We start from the raw sequence: 19,274 nt of genomic DNA on the forward strand, positions 1-19,274 counted from the left end.
CGCGCTATCTCAGAGTATTTTTCTTTCACCTAAATTAATACTACGAAATCTAAAACAAATGACAAACCTACCGTTTCCTTTAAACACTACCAATTTATTACACAAATCACTGCACTGTACTCTGCTTTTCACTTAAATGGCTTCCTTCTGTTGATTATGTAGAGAATATTTGGAAACAAAAATAATTGAAGTATGTACTTATTATACTGACTAGAAATAATACTGACTGTGGTTTTTTGTGTTGAAGGAAAGTTAATATTTTCCTCTGTCCCTTAAATTTAACTTATTATTCTCTCTAGAGTTTGTAAATTATTGGCTATTATTACGGTGTCATCAGCATACCTAATATTTTTAATTAGAAACTCATTCCCTTTATGCCTGCTGTAAACGTTAAATAATAGAAGTGACGTTTACTGAAATTTGATAAATATTATATCTCGTTGGCGCATGTTTTCATTTCTGAGAATATCCTTTGGTTTATCATGTTTAACATTATCGAAGGCTTTGTTGTAGTCTATGAAGCTAATGTAAAGGTCTTTATTTATCTTCTTTATCTTTATTCGTCTTTATATTTAAAAATCATTAATGACTAATTCTAGTTTGGAGTGTATTATAAAATGTGTATAATGAAATGGTATGGACAGAACCTTCCATACCATTAGAGAACGTTCCAGAGTTAAGGAACTTTGAAATCTTAGTTGTATATAACTGTACTAAAGTATGTATTTTTTATTGTTACAGATGGCTAGTGAATTGTTTGATAAGTTATCTGAATATTCTTCCAATTATAAGGCCGTTAACTTGCCAGACATGGTTAGTTTTTTTGTTAACGAACAAGAAGAATCTCTTGGCAACGACGACAGAGCCGTTAGTCAGTTTATATGTGATTTTCTGAAAGACCCGCAACGGGAAGTTCAAGAACCTTTTTTAACAATACCCGAATTTCTAGATTTTCTGTTTTCCAAACAAAATGATCTGTGGGATCCCAAGAAAAATACTGTGTATCAAGATATGTCTCAACCGTTATCGCATTATTGGATATCTTCTTCTCATAACACGTAAGTTTTAATAGATAAATAATTACTTAATATAACTTAAATATTATTTTCGTTGCTTTAAAATTAAAGAAAATGAATTTTCCTATTTTTTTAAGGAAAAATTATAGCTAGAAATGTTATACAAAAAATACGATGATAAATATATGCTTTTTTAAGAAATTCATTTTAAGTTGAAAAGCCTCTTCAGGGACAATTCTCTTAAAGTTTGTACTGGTTATGAAGATTTTTTCTGCAAAAAAAACTAATACTTGACTTAAATATTAGTTCATTAATTTTGACAATTAAAATATCTTGTCACTCAAAAATATTGAACAAGTTACTATATTCTTCTTATTGTAGTTCCTTCTTCTATCGGAGGTTGTCTATCATCACAGCTATCCGTACCTTATTGGCGGATGCTCTGAAAAGATCTACTGAGGTGCAACTATACCACTCTCTTAGGTTTCTTAGCCACGAAATTCTTCGTCTTCCTATAGATCTTTTACCCTTATTTTACCTTGCATTATGAGCCTTAAGTTACAGTGAAATGTGTTGTTACAGGAGGATGCTTAGAATAGCATGGACACAGAAGAAAACTAACACGGAAGTATTGCGAGAAATGGGCCAAGAATGCGAAATAATAAATACAATAAAAATAAGAAAGTTACAATATCTGGGACACGTAATGGGGGGACAGCGATATGAACTGCTGAGGCTGATAGTACAGGGGAAGCTAAGAGGATGAAGGAGTATAGGAAGAAGGAGAGTATCATGGTTGAAGAATTTAAGGGACTGGTTTAAATGCAGTTCTATAGAACTCTTCAGAGCAGCAGTACTTAGAGTAAAGATAGTGATGATGATATCCAACCTCCGATCGGGAGACGGCACTTAAAGAAGAAGATTATGAGCCTTAATATCTCATATTTTACACCTCTGGTAATGTAGCCGTCGTAACACTTCTGCATTTGTAACTCGTTGGGTCCATGTTATTTTCAAAATCCTTCTATAGCACCACGTCTCAAATGATTGGAACTTCTTTATGTTATCCACTTTTCGTTGTCCAGCTTTCCATTCCATACAAGAAAGTCGAGAACACTTAGCATCTTAAGGCTCTTATCCTCAGCTCCAGAGGAAGGTCTCGATTAACAAACATTGTTTTTATTTTTATAAATGCTTGTCTTGCAATTTCAATGCATGTCTTTATTTCTCTACCTTGGTCATTGTTTTCATTTACCCAGGTTCCCAGATATTTGTCGTTATTTACTCTTTCTACTTGTTTTCCCTCGATATCTAGCCTTCCTACTGTATGTTACTTAGAAATAATTATGCACTTGGTTTTCTTAAGGTTCGTTTGTAGTCCATATTTTATACCGACTTGATATTATATGTTTACTTAGCGTTGCAGTGCTTCTAGACTTTCTGCAAAAACAGCGGTGTCGTCTGCGAATCTTATGTTGTTCAAGATTTTTCCGTTTATTGCTATACCCTGTTGTTCCTCTGATATTTCTTCCTGAAAAACAGTATCGCAGGACAGTTTGAATAACAATGGGGATAGCACGCAACCCTGTCTAACACCTCTTTTGATTTCCATAGTTTCTGTATCGATATTTTCGATTCTAACCTTTGCTTTTTGATTCCAGTACAGATTGACAATAACCCGTATATCTCGACTATCCACATTCTTTTCTTTTAACAGTTTTACGAGTTTCTGATGTCGTATTCTATCAAAAGCCTTTTGATAATCTATACAGCAGACGTACAGATCCTGGTTCATATCTAGTCGTTTTTGCGCGAGAACGTTAAAAGAGAAAAGAGCCTCTCTCGTTCCTAGTCCTCCTCTGAATCCAAACTGGGTGTCATCTGTATCTTCTTCTATTTTTTTGTATAGTTTTCCATGTATTATTTTGAGAAATATCTTAAGTGTGTGGCTTATTAAGGAAATTGTTCTGTACTGGGGGCAATATGTCGCATGTACTGACTTTGGTAGTGTTACAAACGTGGACAGCAACCAATCTTCGGGTATTACTCCTGTTGTATATACTTTGTTGAACAGATCTAAAAGTGTATGACGTGTTTCTTCGTCAATGAATTTAATTAGCTCAGTGTGTATCTGATCTGGGTCTACTGATTTTGCGGTATTTGCATTTTGCATAGATGTCTGGAATGAGTTTACCATTATCATCTTTGAGTATCCCATAGTGTGCTCGCTTTTTGGTATTTGTTAGTTCTTTTATTTTTTTATGCATATTAAAGCTGTCGTATTTTCTGCCATACTCTTCGATTTCTATGCATTGATTTGTTAACGACTTTTCCTTGGCCTTTTTTAGCTCTACTATAACTCTACTTTGTAGTTCTTCATATTTTGGCTTATTTCTCCCTTTGGCTTTTCTCCTTTCTTCCATTAATGCTACAATTTCTGAAGTCATTCACTTATGTTTTTTATTTGTCTTTTCAAGCTTTAAATTTTCTTCTGCAGCCTTTAGTAATGCCTTCTGAATATTACGCCACTTTTTATTGACATCTTCTGATGTTAATATTTCCTCTCCTACTTCTGTTAGATTTTAGTTGACTTCTTGGATCACTTTTTGATGTATTTCTCTTTTTCTTAATTTTGTATAATCAAACGTTGGTTTATTTTTAGGTATTACAATATTTTTGAGTTTCACATGCATTCTAGCTATCAGCGGGTGATGGTCTGAGTCGACATCTGCTCCGGGGTATGCTTTTACTGCTTTAATTGAGTTTTTGTATCTATTTTTGACTAATATATAGTATATTAGATTTCTGACAATGCGGTCTTTGTTGTCTGCAGGAGATCTCCAAGTGTATAACATGGTAGTTGGAACATTGTGTTCATTATTGCAAAATATTCATTTTGACAAAAATCTAGAAGTCTATCCCCTCTTTCGTTTCTGCCACCTAGTCCAAATTCCCCAACATATTCGTCAACTTTTCCTCTCCCGACTTTAGCAGTAAAGTCTCCCTTTACTATTGTAATGTCTTCTTTTTTAATAGATCTTAAAATTTTGTCGTAATAGATCTTAAAACTCCATGTAAAAATGTTCTATCTCCTCTTCATCCTTATCCGCTGTTGGTGCGTATAATTGAATTAAGTTAACTTGTATGTTTGTCTTCAGCTGAACCATTATCACTCTCCGTGAGTAAAGGGAGTGAAGTTTATAACTGATTTATTAGTTGCTGTGTCTTAACAAGATTGCGACTCCATGGCGATGAGCCGGATCGTTGTTTTCAGCATCATACATCATTCCGTTTTTGGTTATAAGTTTGCCGGTGTCTGGCCATTGTACTTCACTTATGTCCAGTATATTTATTTCCATTCTGGTCATTTCTTGTATTAAATTGTCTAATTTTCCTGGCTGGTACAAGCTTCTTATATTCCATGTTGCAAGTCTTATTGGTCTACATTTGTGTATTCTTAGACGTGGAATTTTATTATCTAAACGAGGATTTTGCTTGCTGTCGACCTGGAAAGCCTCGTCTTTTACATGATCTTTTTCTTCCCTGTCGGATCTTGTTTTCCGGATTCCATGATCAGTGACGGTTTGACTGTTTTGCGTATTTGCCATGGTGAATGACTAGGGATGTTCTGTTGAACCTTTAATGCAGTGGTTTCCCCTTGCCTTCTGCATTCTTCTGCCGTTGACCAATTTATTGGTTCTTCCGCATTTGGAGTCGAATTCTCAGCTCGAGAACAAAAGATTGTCCTACTACCTATCTACTCTTCTGCCCGAAGCCGTTGGTCGGTAAGCAGGGGATTTCTTATACCGGCAATCACTCGGTCCCTATCTGCGTTAGTCATCAACATTATTGTTGCCCACCTTCTACCACGTGAAGGTGCAGATTCGGATTTTTCCTTCATCGAGATTAAGACCTTTCAGCATTTCCTAATCTCCCCAGAGCTTTAGAAAGTAGGTTACTATATATAGACCACAATAAAACCTCTAAAGAACATAGAATGTATTTTAATACCTTAACTCATTCTTGTTCAATATTTGTTAGACCCATACTGTAACACGAAATTTCAATACTGAACTTAAACTCTTCTGTAACGATTATATCAACTTGAGTTTTTGTATATATATCTACATCGCTGTGTCTAAAATCAAGGACTACCATGAAGTCTCGTATTTTTATTGTCCAGCACCTCAACGCTTGCTTTGGTCCGTATGAATCATATTCTCCTCTCAAGATTCTCCTATAAATAAAAACATCGCTTTCACCTGTGAAACCCTCTGGTCGTTCCATGTACATCTTTTCTTGTAACTCACCGTACAAAAATGCTGTAGAGACATCAAACTGTGTCAAACTTAGATCTTCACTGACAATTATACTTAAAACAGATCTTATAGGTCATTATATAGCCGTCTTCAAATCTCGATGGTTTGTTGATCTGGTACTTAATGTGTGCTCTAATATATCAAAAGAACTGTGAACATTATCTTTTAGCACTAATACTCCCAATACACAAGAAAGAGGACAACCAGCAGCAGCTACCGAGGAATAAATATTAGTTACACCATTTATACTCAACGGCTATACTGATTTTAATTATATCTGGTTTATTTGGATTCGTTTCAGTCCCGAATAGCAGAATAAACGCGCTATCTCAGAGTAAGTTGACGAAAAATTAATCTTGATCTTAAGGATATTTTTTAGGGATTGGTAACACTACAACAACTCTCAAGTCAGTCAAAACTACTAACTAAATGATTTGTTTTGTTTTTATCAATTTAATGACTGAGCTTCGTAACAATATTAAAAACATTTCAATAAACTTATAATTCAACTATTAAACTAAATTAGGAAGTAAATTTGGAATTGACACATCACTAGAGTTTCTTTTTTTTTTCATGTTGTAAGTATGTGATTTGTTGTGGAAAACAGTTATAACAGTTATAGATTGCGCGTTAATTTGTTTATTTTACATTATTACAAATTCAATAATGAGTGCAATCCATTCAGCAAATAATTACTTTATTGCCACGTGAATTAGCTCCTTTTTGCACCTTTGTTGAACTTAATTAATTTGATCTTAATATAAAAAAAAGTTAATAAAACTCGGCTAATAATGTAACAGGACATTTATTAATTGTAGAAGGGGAACTAGTATATGAGATATATAATATAATACCCTTGTCTTAAAATATATTGTATTCAACGAACATGTTTCTAACTTTTTAGGTATTTAACGGGTGACCAGTTTTCTAGTGAATCTTCAGTTGAAGCTTATGTTAGATGTTTAAGAATGGGTTGTAGGTGTATTGAACTGGATTGTTGGGATGGTCCTGATGGCTATCCATTCATTTATCACGGTCATACGCTGACGACTAAAATTAAGTTCATGGATGTTATTAAGACAATCAAAGAACATGCCTTCGCTACATCGGAGTATCCTGTTATACTATCTATTGAAGACAATTGTACGTTACCGCAACAAAAGAAGATGGCGTCAGCAATGCAGGTAAATTAGTGTGAATATAATATTACTGGATTTGTTATACAGTGTGTACACAACCTAATGTAATATTTACAAAAAAAGTCCATTCAAATAATTCAATTTAGCTGTGTAAGTAAATTAGACAAATAATGGATCCACTATTACTCCAACATGACGTAAAGATACTGTGACGGCACTTGTCTGTTACCAAAAAACTGACTTCAATGATCAATAGTGACAGACAAAACATTATTAGTAATGTAATGTGGAGGAAGAATATAAATGATTAAACATCGTCTTACAGCTTTATACAACTTGTATTTTTAACTTACAGGGAAATAATAATTATAACTCTTTTTACATTGACAATTGACATAACGTAATAATAGGTTCCTTGGCTTTCTTCTTCTTTTGTCTGTACCTATTATAATATACTACAATACCTCCTCACTATAAGTTTAAACGCACAGGTGGTTATACATTTCTTTTTGGTCTACTTGGAATTGCTGTCACACTTTCTTTGGTCTCTGATTTCTCATTAACTTCACTAACCACTGCTTCACTTGCTACTTCATTACCAGCCTCTTCAAAATCTCTCGCATCAATCTCACTTTGTTTTAACAATTCCCCTTCTCTTACAGCTGAGAGGGGCCCAACACTGGTACTAATTGTATTATTATTATTAATTATATCAGTTACAATTGTTTCATTAAGACTATCGTAGTTAGAATCAGATCCTTTATCTCGCAAAATCTGGTCTAAAGATGGCAAAATCTGGTCTAAATGCCTTTTCCAAATTAAACCCTCCTGTGTTAACTTAGACAAATATATCCTGTCACCTAAAAGTTCATCTATTTTGCCCATGTTTTACGATTAGGATAACGATAATATCCACAAAGGACTTTATCCCCCACTTGAAAAGTTTCAATTCGTCTATTACTATTTAATTTATTATCATTTAATTTAGAACTCTGATTCTCTCTACATGTCCATAACAAATCTAATCGGGTTTTAACTTTATGTTTAAATACAAGACTGGAGGGTGATACACCTGTAGTACAGTGTACTAAATTTCTATAATGCAACAATAACTTACTGATTATAGTTTGTAAAGAATTATTACAGTTGTAATCATCCTTCAATCCTCTCAAGGCAGCATTTTTAAATGTCTTAACAAACTTCTCTGCAAACCCATCTGTTGCTGGATGATATGGTGGTGATGTAGACTGTTTAATACCATTATTATGTAAAACCTGTGAAAATTCACCTGATAAAAATTGAGGGCGATTATCTGTAACAACTACTTTAGGTAAACCAAACCGAGCAAAACAATCTCTAAATTTTACATAAGATTCAATGAAATTCATCTTGAAAATTCCTTTATGTGTATTGTGCAACTCTAACAGCAATTGTTTTCGTAACTTTGTTGGCACTACTACTCGAAATCCCTACACAATCACCCCCTTCTCCACAGATAGTTCTTCTTTTCTATTTAAAACGGTTTCATTATTTCATTTACTCTCTCCGGGAATCCATACCTAATATAGTTAAACAAACAATCTAACACTGGATCTGTCCTGGTTTCTACCCTTATCTTGAGGGTATCGATTGAAGCCAACCCTTCTATAAAATGTAGATAATCAACATCTTCCTCTTTTTCACTTACTGTTTTCTCTAGAGGAAGTCGACTCAAAGCATCTGCCTGCACATTGCCAGCTCCTTTAATAAATTTAAAAACATAATCAAATCCTGACAGAAAAAAAGACCAATGCTGTAACCTTGCTGAGGCCATTTTGGGGAGACTTTTACAACTCAGGGGTTTATGGTCACTAAAGATTTTAAACTTTCTACCTGCTAAGTAATGATAAAGCTTCTGTACTGCCCAAACAATTGCTAAGGCTTCGTTATGGACCATTGCATAATTTCTGTCTGCCTTATTTAGGGCCCTTGATATAAAGCAAACTGGTCGTTGTGATCCATCTGGCAATACATGCAATAATGCAGCACCTAACTCGGATTCTGAACTATCACAAACTAGTCTAATGGGTTTATTTTGATCAAAATGCGTTAATACATGACTCGAAGTTATCTCCTTCTTAATAACATCAAATGAATTTAGACAATTATCTGTCCATAAATATGTGCAATTTTCTAGAAGTTTATTTAATGGAATCACCCTATCTGCCAAATTTGGAATAAATTTAGAATAATAATTTATCATACTAAGAAATTATCTTAACTCTGTCAAATTCTTTGGTTTTGGCAGTTTCACAATTGCTTCTACTTTATTATTATCCGTTTCCAGCCCCCTATTTGAAATTTTATGAAAAAATGCAATCTTTAGCAAATTCACATTACTCAAATTTAATCTAAATCCTGCTTTTAAAAGTCTCTCAAGAACCTCAGCCAAGTTCTCTAAATGTTCTTTGTTATCTTTCCCTATAACTACTACATCATCTAAATAATTGACTGTGCTCCTACATCCCTGCAAAAATTTCTCCACTATACACTGAAATTAGAACAAGCTGGTTTTGTTCCATATGGGAGTCTTTTAACTCTAAAAATTCCGTAAGGTGTACTCCAAGATAGTAAATGTGATGTTTCAGGATCTAATTCTAATTGATTATATGCGTTTTTGAAATCTAGTTTAGTAAACTTTTCCTCGCCTTTCAAAGCAGTAAAAATAACTTCTATTAAAGATAGTGGATAGTTTGAATCTTTTAAATATTTGTTAATTGTTACTTTATAATTAACACATATCCTTACTTCCTTACCATTAGGTTTGAGCACAGGTACCAATGGTGTACCCCACAAAGCATTTTCTACTTTCTCTATTATCTCTTCTTTCTCTAATTTAAGCAACTCTGCCTTTCTCTCTAAATGTAAAAGGGATTTGATGTGGTTTTTGAAAAATTGGCCTAACATCTTTATCCATCTCTAAATGAACTTGCTCACCTATATATTTACCTAATTCATCATTAAAAATTTTCTCATATTTTTTCTTAATAAAACATTTAATTGTGATTTAAAGTCAATTTCATTTATACTTATTTCATTAATCTGGGTACAATTACTAAAGCCTAATTCATGATTTCCAATACAGACTTTTGTTCCCTTTTATGGATAAATTAAATTTTATAAAGATATCTCTGCCTAACAGTGCCTCTGTAGGTCCCTCCACTACTGCCAATGAAACATTTTCAACTCTATCACCTATTTTAGTTTGTACCTCAATTTTACATTTTGGTATTACCACTGGTCCATCATAATACTTTAACCTTTCCGGAACCGTGCTACAAAAACATACGCTTCAGGCCATGGGGGGGTAACTATGGTACCCCACTAATACTTTAATAATTCATTTAAATTATACATTATTGTTTGGGAAGTTATACAATCAAGCACTAGTAACTAAAATAATTTGTTTTTATTATTAAAAAAATATACATTGTTTTTATTGTTACCTTTAACTAAAATCTTTAAATTCATTATTTTTACAGTCAGGGCATACAAATTTTTCACTCTCTTCTCGATGTATGTTGCAAATGAGTTTTCTGCATATACTACATGATATTTTATTCTTTCTATCCCGTGATCTAGCACAAAAGCTGCATCTTCGATTTGTATAATGTTGAGTTCCTCTAACAGGGTTTTCTGATAGGGTGGCATTACTGTTAGAAAGAAATACATATATCGCGGTTTTTACAGTTTTGTGAAAATTATTGCTATTCTGTTTCCGGTTTAGAACGTTTGGGAGTGCAAGTTTATGTGCCAAGTTTTGTAAAAAAAATTCTTCGCCTACTTCGGTCATTACTTTTCCAATCGGGAAACTTTTTAGTGAATCTAATATAGGCATTGAGTGCAGCAATATCAATAATTTCCATATAAATCTCTGGTCATTTTATCTCCGGTGTCAACGGACCCTTTGGTTTTATTATAGTGTAAAATAATTTCAGGCTTACGTTTTGCTTTTTCATCAGAGGATATGTCGTTGCTGTGAAATTGTGTCGATAAAAGAATAACTTCTTTCTTTTTTGTAGGTACATAGGACACTAATGTGAGATCATTCAACAAATTCGGCAGGAATCTCTTTTTTGTTAGCCCTTAGAGTTCCCGTAATTGTAAGTTGATGTCTTAGCAATTCGGCAAGGGGAATCGAGGTAAAAAAATTGTCTGTAGTAACTCCACGCCCCGATCCAAAATAGGGTCTAACCTTATCTAAAACTACCCTAAAACCTTGATTCACTTCTCGTTGTTTTTCTATCATTCCAGTGTATATCTGACTGTTCAAAATATAAGCAGTATCAGAGTCCGAACAAACCCAAATTTTTTTTTACTACTCCGCTACTCTCCTTTCATCTTGTCAGGTTTCGTTTCCGGGATAGTGTAGTGGGAATTTATTTAATTTAAAATCCACAAGGAAAATAATTCCCGCAGCTGGCTGTATACCACGTATCACAAAAAGAGGTTAATCTTTGTATATGGGTATATTTTATAAAAACCCTTAAAAGGGCTACATTAAAAACACGAACGTTTTCGGAACAACAGTTCCATCATCAGGTTAAAATACCTAAAATAAGTATAAACCATTTAATTAATAATAAAATTAAATATATTTATATATTTAATTTAAATTTATATTTAAATTATTTTTGACTTTTTACTTGAATCCATAGGTTTTGATAACTTAAGTAACCTTCTGAATGATGTTCAGGACAAAATGGACAGTGTAACCTCTATTAAATTCAGTAAACTTAAATCTAAACTCAATAAACTCATTAGTAATGCATCTAATTCACAAAATAATAACAGTAACAAGACAAAACTAAATTTTCTAATTTTCAATTTCACCCTAGGCTCAAAAATCTATCCTCAGTAATTTTTGATAAAAATGAACTCAACTTATTGAATCTAGGTCTCAAATACTCCATTCCGAGGAAGGTTTCGGAAAAGGACCTTCAGAGTCTCTCCATTGAGCTAGATGTTATCATCCAGAATCTCTCAGTCCCTCTAAACCAAAAAACTTCAATTAGAAACTCTTGCTACAAAACCATCTACAAATTCAAAAACAAAAATTTTCCATCATCTTCTACTTCTTTCAATATCTCTACTTCCAACACTACATCTAACACATCCTACAACTCATCATCCATCAACCTACCCTCTACTTCTCAAAATTACTCATTCAATGTTCCTTTTCCACAATTTTCAGACAAAAAACAGAAAGACCAACTCCATATCCTCAAGTCTATCCAAAAAAAAATTAAATCTCATAATCTAATTATTAGCAAAGCAGACAAAGGCAATTGCCTAGGCATTCTAGATCAAAAGTTATACAACGACAAGGTCACTACATTTCTTTCCGATAACAATTTCACTCCACTCCCCGAAGATCCAACAAAAAAGTTCATTAACAAAATCAAAGCCACCAATAAACTTTTTACAGAATTTCTTTCAGAACACGATGCTCCATATTATAAAATACCTAGTAACCCATTAACACCCAGATTATATGGTTTACCTAAGATACACAAAGAGGGAATTCCCATTCGTCCCGTTGTTAGTTTTATAAACACTCCAGTTTCTATCCTATCAAAATTCATATTGAATCTCATTAACAATATGACGAACTTCACCCCTCGCTTTTCAGTCAAAAATACAATTCATCTAGTCAACAATCTCCAACAAATAAATCTTCATCCCAACATCACAATGCTTTCATTTGATGTCAGCAATCTGTTTACTTCAGTCCCCAAACAAGAAACTATTAATCTGGTCCACTCTCTTCTACGAGCAAATTCTATCACTATGTCTACCACTAACTCAATTATTCAATTATTACAAACTTGTCTAGCTCAAGACTTTTTTGTTTTCAATAGTAAATTTTACAGACAACCTGATGGCTTAGCCATGGGTAGTTGCCTTTCCCCTCTGCTAGCTGATATATTTATGGATCACTTAGAATCCACACACATTATGAAAAATCCTGAAATTCTCCATTGGTTTCGATATGTTGATGACTGTTTAGTCTTCATATCAGGTAACTCGAATTCAGCTGATCTATTACTTTCTAAAATAAATCAAATCCACCCAAACATAAAGTTCACTATGGAACTAGAGTCGTCTCAATCTATTAATTTTCTCGACCTTACTATTCCAGATTAAACGACCATTTCGATTTCAGTATCTATAGGAAACCTACACAAACCGACCATATCATACCTTTATCTTCCAACCACCCAATGTCACATAAATATGCAGCCTTCCATAGTTATATTCACCGCCTAGAAACAATCCCACTATCACAATCCAACTACCAAACAGAACTCAATATTCTAAAGCAAATAGCATCCAACAATGGGTATGACCCCAACCTCATTAACAAACTTATTCATAAGAGACAACTCAAACTATTGAGAGAGGCTGCGTTCCCCAGAGACTTGACCATTAAACCTCATTATGCTTCCTTAACTTACCTTCAAGAACGTCTTTCTGGAGATATCAGATATATCCTAAAAAGATCTGTTGAGAATACCCACATTTCTTTTAAAGTCCTGAACAATCTAGGACAATGTTTAACCAATTCAAAAGATCGCATCAACTACATGGATCGTAGTGGTGTTTACAAATTACAGTGCTCTGATTATGATGCTACATATATAGGTAGAACCTGTAGATCACTAACTTCCCGTTCCCTAGAACACACTAAAAAAGAGAACACTTCCCCCTTCTCACAACATCTTGCACAACATAAACATACCCTCAACATACCAGAAGACGTCTCTTTGTTACATAATATACCTCAAAAAAAATTTCTAAAATTCGATCTATATGAAGACTTGGAAATAGTCAAAGAAAAGCAAAGAAGCCCCAACTGCGTTAATCGCCATGTATCTTTCAACCGTGACTTTCAACCCTTACACCGACAACTCTTTACCCAACAATTGAATTACAAGGGAGAATTGTTAGCCCTTCGCTCAACCCTCTATTCATCGGAATACCAAAACTCCCTGCTTCGTCAGCTCTGACTTCACCTTCCACTGGGGTTGATTACCCATTTTCAGTGAAGTTGCTCAGATTGCCGGTGTGTACCAACTTGAAGGTGAAGATAAAGATTGAGTAGGACAGGCTAAGTGGTGCCAACAGGGTGCGGTGTCATAATATTGCTCTTCACGACCTCCGTACACACCCATACACACCAATTTGATTTAAGATCCTCAAAATATGTTCTTGTTCTATTTATTAGTGTTCTAGTTCTAGTATAACTCCTGTATGATTGGAACACAAGCGACACAAAAACATACTCGGAGTTTTGGGTGTCGCTATTGCTCATACCTGAGTAACAACTGAATGGTTTGATCATTTCTCAGGACCTTTTTATTGTAATTAAGTAAACGTGAATGATTTGCAGCATTTTGATGAATGTTTTTTATTTTATTGAACTGTGTATACTATGTACACACTATAAAACTTACTAGGATAATACTAATCTATACAAAAACCATTTTAGGAAGTTTTCGGTGACATGCTCTTAACCCAGCCAGTTGAAAGTGGAGAAACCAAGCTTCCCTCACCCTATGCCCTTCGCAAAAAAATCATTTTAAAACACAAAAAACTTCCAGAGGGTCAAGACGAAAGTTCCTTTTTAGTTAGGAACGATGCCACCGACATGGACCTTCGAAACTCGTGCAAAAACGGAATTATGTACCTAAAAGACTGCGTAGATAAGGAGTGGAATCCACATTTTTTCGTTTTGACCCAAAGTAAACTTTTCTATTTTGATAGTTATAAGTTGAATCAAGAATCTGAAAAGTCCGAAGACGAAGAAGATAGTGGATCGTTTCAAGGGCCAAAAAATGTTCCTAATGAAGAACTGCATTTTAGTGAAAAATGGTTTCATGGGAGGTTACCTAAAGGTAGAGAAGAAGCCGAACAGTTATTGAGAGCTTATTCCCACTTAGGTACGTATTATTATGCTTATTATTGATGTATTTACCATAATAGTTCAAATTAAACAAACACTTTCTGCATTAAAACCAGCATTAGAATTATTCTGTAATTTGTATGTTGAATATATAGAGCTGATAATGTATTACCGAGAGTTTATTCAATAATTTTTGTTAAAATGGAAAATCAGACATAGATGATCATGTTTTCTATTTTCAAATGTGTCTTTAGGCATGAATCATGTTAGCAATGCTCAGCTAATACTCTGGAGTTACGTCCAAGCAACTAATACATTTTTTTATATCTGATTCCAAACTCTTGTCTTTTCTTTTAATATGTGATATCCATCTGAATCTTCCATCAAGATTGAAGATATAGAAGGGTAATATTTTAAAAAATGGTTCAATATTGTGTACTTATCTTCCTCTGTCATATCCATAATTGCCCCTTTCACAAAAATCACGAATTATAAAAATAAAAAAATTTTAAATCTTACAAAAAAGTCTAGTAAAACCTCACTACTAAACGCAGCTAAAACATGTTACAAAGTGTGTTTTGTAAAATTTGTTTGCTAAGGCTATTTGAGAGGATGGCGCGACACGACGTTACTTACAACTACTTGGATTAGGGACAAGAATGGGCCCGAAATGCTAGTATTTGAAATTTCCATTTTTGGCCAGTTTTTTAGGTAAAATACCTCTGTGTGTACTTCGGCACATATTCGAGTCTATATAAAATTAAGTTTGAGAGAAACAATCGAAATTATAGGTATTTTGGCTTGAGCCTTGGCCTACTTCAAAATATTCTTCAATATTTCCCTATCCAGTGCCTGCTTTCTACATTCCCTCACTTCAATCTTTTTTAAATTTGTCTGCACAACGACAAGATATCTGCGTTTTGGTTGCCCCCTTGTTCTTCCGGTCTGCCTATTTATCATAGTTATTTTGGCAGGAGAATCACTTTCATCCATTCACATAACGTGGCCCACCCATCTTAGACGGTTTATTTTGTTGGTTTTCACGATATCTGCATCATTAAAGGTCTATGGAGTTCGGAATTATATCGGCGTTTCCATACACCCTGTTCGTTTACTCCTCTCTATATGGTACTCAATACTTCACTTTCAAAGATTCGTAGTAACTCTTCATCTCGCATCGTCATTGCCCATGTTTCCAATCCGTAAGTGAGCACTAGGCGTATTATTATTTTTATAAAGTTTTCACTTTGCTGCTTTTTAATAGCAAAGATATTAGTCATTCAGCTAGTTGCAATTATTCTCTGATCAGACAAATACACAATCCTATCCCTAATACAAAATTAACGGATAATTAATAGAAGAAAATACGATAAGGAAACATACGGGGTCACTTGCTTCTCGTCTAGGGGCCCATAAAGACATTTTTAGTAGACAAAAAAAAAGCTGGGCAATGGATAAGGTGTTATAACATTTAGGATAAACGAATGATGCAAATCTAAACTTGAAATCCACACGATCATGAAAAGTTTCATGCTCGCGTACAAATCTTATAGGATCGTGAATGTGTCTGACAAGAAATATATAATGATATTGTATATTTGGTGTGAGCCTGTAGCCAGCAGAGACTGGATATTGAATGGGGCATACATATTAAACTTTTGTAAAGAGAGTGGGAATGCTGTTGAAACTTAGGACATTCAAAAAAGATGTTTCAAGATCACCCAGTTTACCGCAATGTTTGCAATTATCGTCTTCATTCACATTTATTTATTCAACAGATCTAAGAATATTTTTGCTGATTTTGTTGTTTTCACTGTATATGGGTATTATTACTTTAGTTTTATGCAAGGAAACAAAGTGGTCTAAGTTTTTGTTTACTGTGGTCAAATCCTTTGAAAACATAGGATTATTCTGTAAAGCAGTGCACAAAGGCGGAGATGGATTCTTAAACCAATATTTGTGAGTGAGATCTGATTCGTTAAGCTGACATTTGTTGCTCTTGGCATACTTCTCGCTCTTACTTGAGGCCTAGGTCAAAATAACAGCAGTTAGCTACATATATACTTGTTATTATTTCTTTGGATGTGTTGTTTTTGCAATCCACCAGTGACCCTAAATAGCAGTATTCTTCCATTGTTTCTATAGTTTCATGTTACACCTCTAAGTTATTTTGTTGCATTCTTGATAGATCCGGCATGTATTTAGTTTTCTGGATGGTAAATACAAGTCTTGGTTTACATTACATTTGGTTCTTAAGAGCGCCAGGTGATAGGTGACCTGCCCAGAGCAATGTTTGTATTTTTGCATAATTTTCTATAGAGGTTTCTTTGTAATATTGATGTACATACCATTGTCGCATACCCAATATTGTTCCTAATATCCTTCTTTCAATAGTAATAATAAGGTTTATTGTTTTTCTGTCATGATCCATGTTTCTGCGCCATATGTTGCTATTGATGGTATGATTGTTTGATATATTTTGAACTTTACTTCCCTATGAATGTCTTCAGATTAATACCCTTGGGACAGAGAGAAATATACTTCAATCTCTCAATATCAATCTCCTGTTTATGATCCACGTAAACACCATATAGCTCACACAGGGATGCCTCTGTAGTTTTTTTTAGTTGAGTTTGTCCCCCTATGAAATCTATCTATCAGTGTGTGTCCTCAAATTTTAAGAATTTCAACAGGTATGTGTCAGTACCTGCGACTTTATTATTCTTCAGTGCTTTAATGGAATCCATTATTTCCTGTCGTGTGGACGAGTATGTTAATTCAATACTTATGGGCCGTATTTGCCCTGCTAGCAGACCCTCGAATTAGTTTTTTCCGGCCTGCTTTTATTGCAGCATCATTCCTGATAATGTGTCCTCCACTATTTCTAAAAAGATTGTTGCGTGGTTTATATCACACTCTGAATTGTTTCAAGAATTTATATGCTTCTTTAGTGTCACTCTGATTGAAATCTTCCTCCATTTTGAGTATTTGGTCGTTTTCGTATCGCCTCTTCTTTCTTTTGGATATTTTCTCTGCCTGTCTTCGTTCTTCTTCAAATTTTTCGCGCCTTTCTAGTGTTGTTTTTTGAAGTATACTGCATGTATAGTTCATTCCTTTTGTCTACTGCTTGTTTACATTCTTCATCAAACAAAAGCTCTTTTCTTTGATGTTTTTTTAATTCCTATCACTCTTAATCTTGTTCCATTGTTCTAGTATTGTTTCCTTTCTCTGTTCTAAGAGCTCTGTGAGCTCTGTATTCAATTCTTTTCGCAATCTCTTTTCTATTTTTGGATTTTTCAGGTTGTCCATGTTTAATTTTTTAATTTTTGGGTATTTGATCTTCTCCTGTCTGTTTGTACGGCATCTAAATTTCATTTGTAATAGAAAGTGATCCGAACCGTGTACTACCTCCCTCCTAGCTCTTACGTCCAATACGTTTGTTGTCGCTTTGCTGTCTATTAACATATGACCTATCTGGTTGGCTGTTTGACCATTCGGTGAAAGCCATGTGGCCTTATGGATGTCTCATTTAGGGAGAAACTTTTCTTTTTCTTATAGGTCCTTTTATCTGTAGGACAGTAAATGTTGATAATTGTAATATTAAAGAACTTTGATTTAATTCGTAATTTACACATTCTTTCACTTAACGGCTGAAAGTCAAGCTATTTGGTTCCTTAAATTGCCGCTATTCCATATTTTTTGCCTAAGTCGTCACCGGTCAATCCGTTCTTTACTCCGAGGCTGATCTGTTGGTTCCGTAACTGTAGTCTTTTTCCAGGAATGAGTAGTTGGCTCTTCGCCCGACCCCCTTTTCGGTCCATTTCTCCACTATTTCTCCATTTCTCGTCGGCTCTGATCCGACTTTCCACTGGAAGTTCCTTAACCAATCTCCGGTAAGGTTGCTCAGGTTTGCCAGAGTTCACCCAGTGAACTCTGACAAAGAGTGATTAAGCCACACTTCCTAAAGGGTGAGATATGGAGCGAGAAAAAACAATTTCTGTTTAAATTGAAAACTAATTAAAAATAATTTAAAAATTTAAGAAAATTATTCATTTCTTTGTTTTCAGGTGATGGCACTTTCTTAGTAAGAGCAAGTGTCACATTTGTGGGTGAATACTGTCTTTCGTTTTGGCGAAACGGTCAAGTGAATCACTGCAGAATCCGTTCCAAGCAAGACAAACAGATAAAAAAGTATTACCTCATAGAAGCAAAATATTTCGACAGTTTATACAGTCTCATCACCCACTACCGAACAACACCTCTAGTCACAGCGGATTTTTCGATAACTCTACAAGAACCAGTGCCACAACCGAATCTGCACGAGAACGAAGAATGGTATCACAAGAATACGGGAAAAAATCAAGCAGAAGAAATTTTGAAGAGGAATAAAACTGAAGGAGCTTTTCTAGTCAGGCCCAGTGAGAATGATACTAATTGTTACACTATTAGTTTTAGGTAAGACATTCCATTTAAATATCTTAAATAAATACGTATGTTATTTTTTGAATGTATTCGTTTGGGATATGACAAAACTTGCGGTAAGACAACTTTACAAAAACAACAAAACTGAAGTAAAAGTAGGACAAAAAACTGTCAGATGAATTCGCGGTGTCAGGTTTAAAACAAGGTTGTTCACTTGGTAGGTGTCTCGCCTATTTTAAAATTTACATCGACTAAGCTGTAAAGGGATTAAGAAGAAAATGCGAAAATATGAGGGTAAAATTAGAAAACGATCTATATATATATATATATATATATATATATATATATATATATATATATATATATATATTTATATATATATATATATATATATATATAATATATATATAATATATATATATATATATATATA

General features: G+C 34.1%; 1 protein-coding gene across 1 annotated transcript; it reads left to right on the forward strand.

Moving 5' to 3' along the window:
- Positions 1-741: 741 nt before the first annotated feature.
- LOC140432041 (1-phosphatidylinositol 4,5-bisphosphate phosphodiesterase gamma-1-like) lies at positions 742-18,878 on the forward strand (the record flags this gene model as incomplete). Its single annotated transcript, XM_072519893.1, has 4 exons — positions 742-1,058; positions 6,240-6,519; positions 14,006-14,456; positions 18,487-18,878. Coding segments are annotated over 4 exons (1,440 nt in total), but the record flags the coding sequence as incomplete, so codon positions are not given.
- Positions 18,879-19,274: the final 396 nt, after the last annotated feature.

The sequence above is a fragment of the Diabrotica undecimpunctata genome, unplaced genomic scaffold, assembly GCF_040954645.1.
Source record: "Diabrotica undecimpunctata isolate CICGRU unplaced genomic scaffold, icDiaUnde3 ctg00002634.1, whole genome shotgun sequence".
Classification (NCBI taxonomy): domain Eukaryota; kingdom Metazoa; phylum Arthropoda; class Insecta; order Coleoptera; family Chrysomelidae; genus Diabrotica; species Diabrotica undecimpunctata.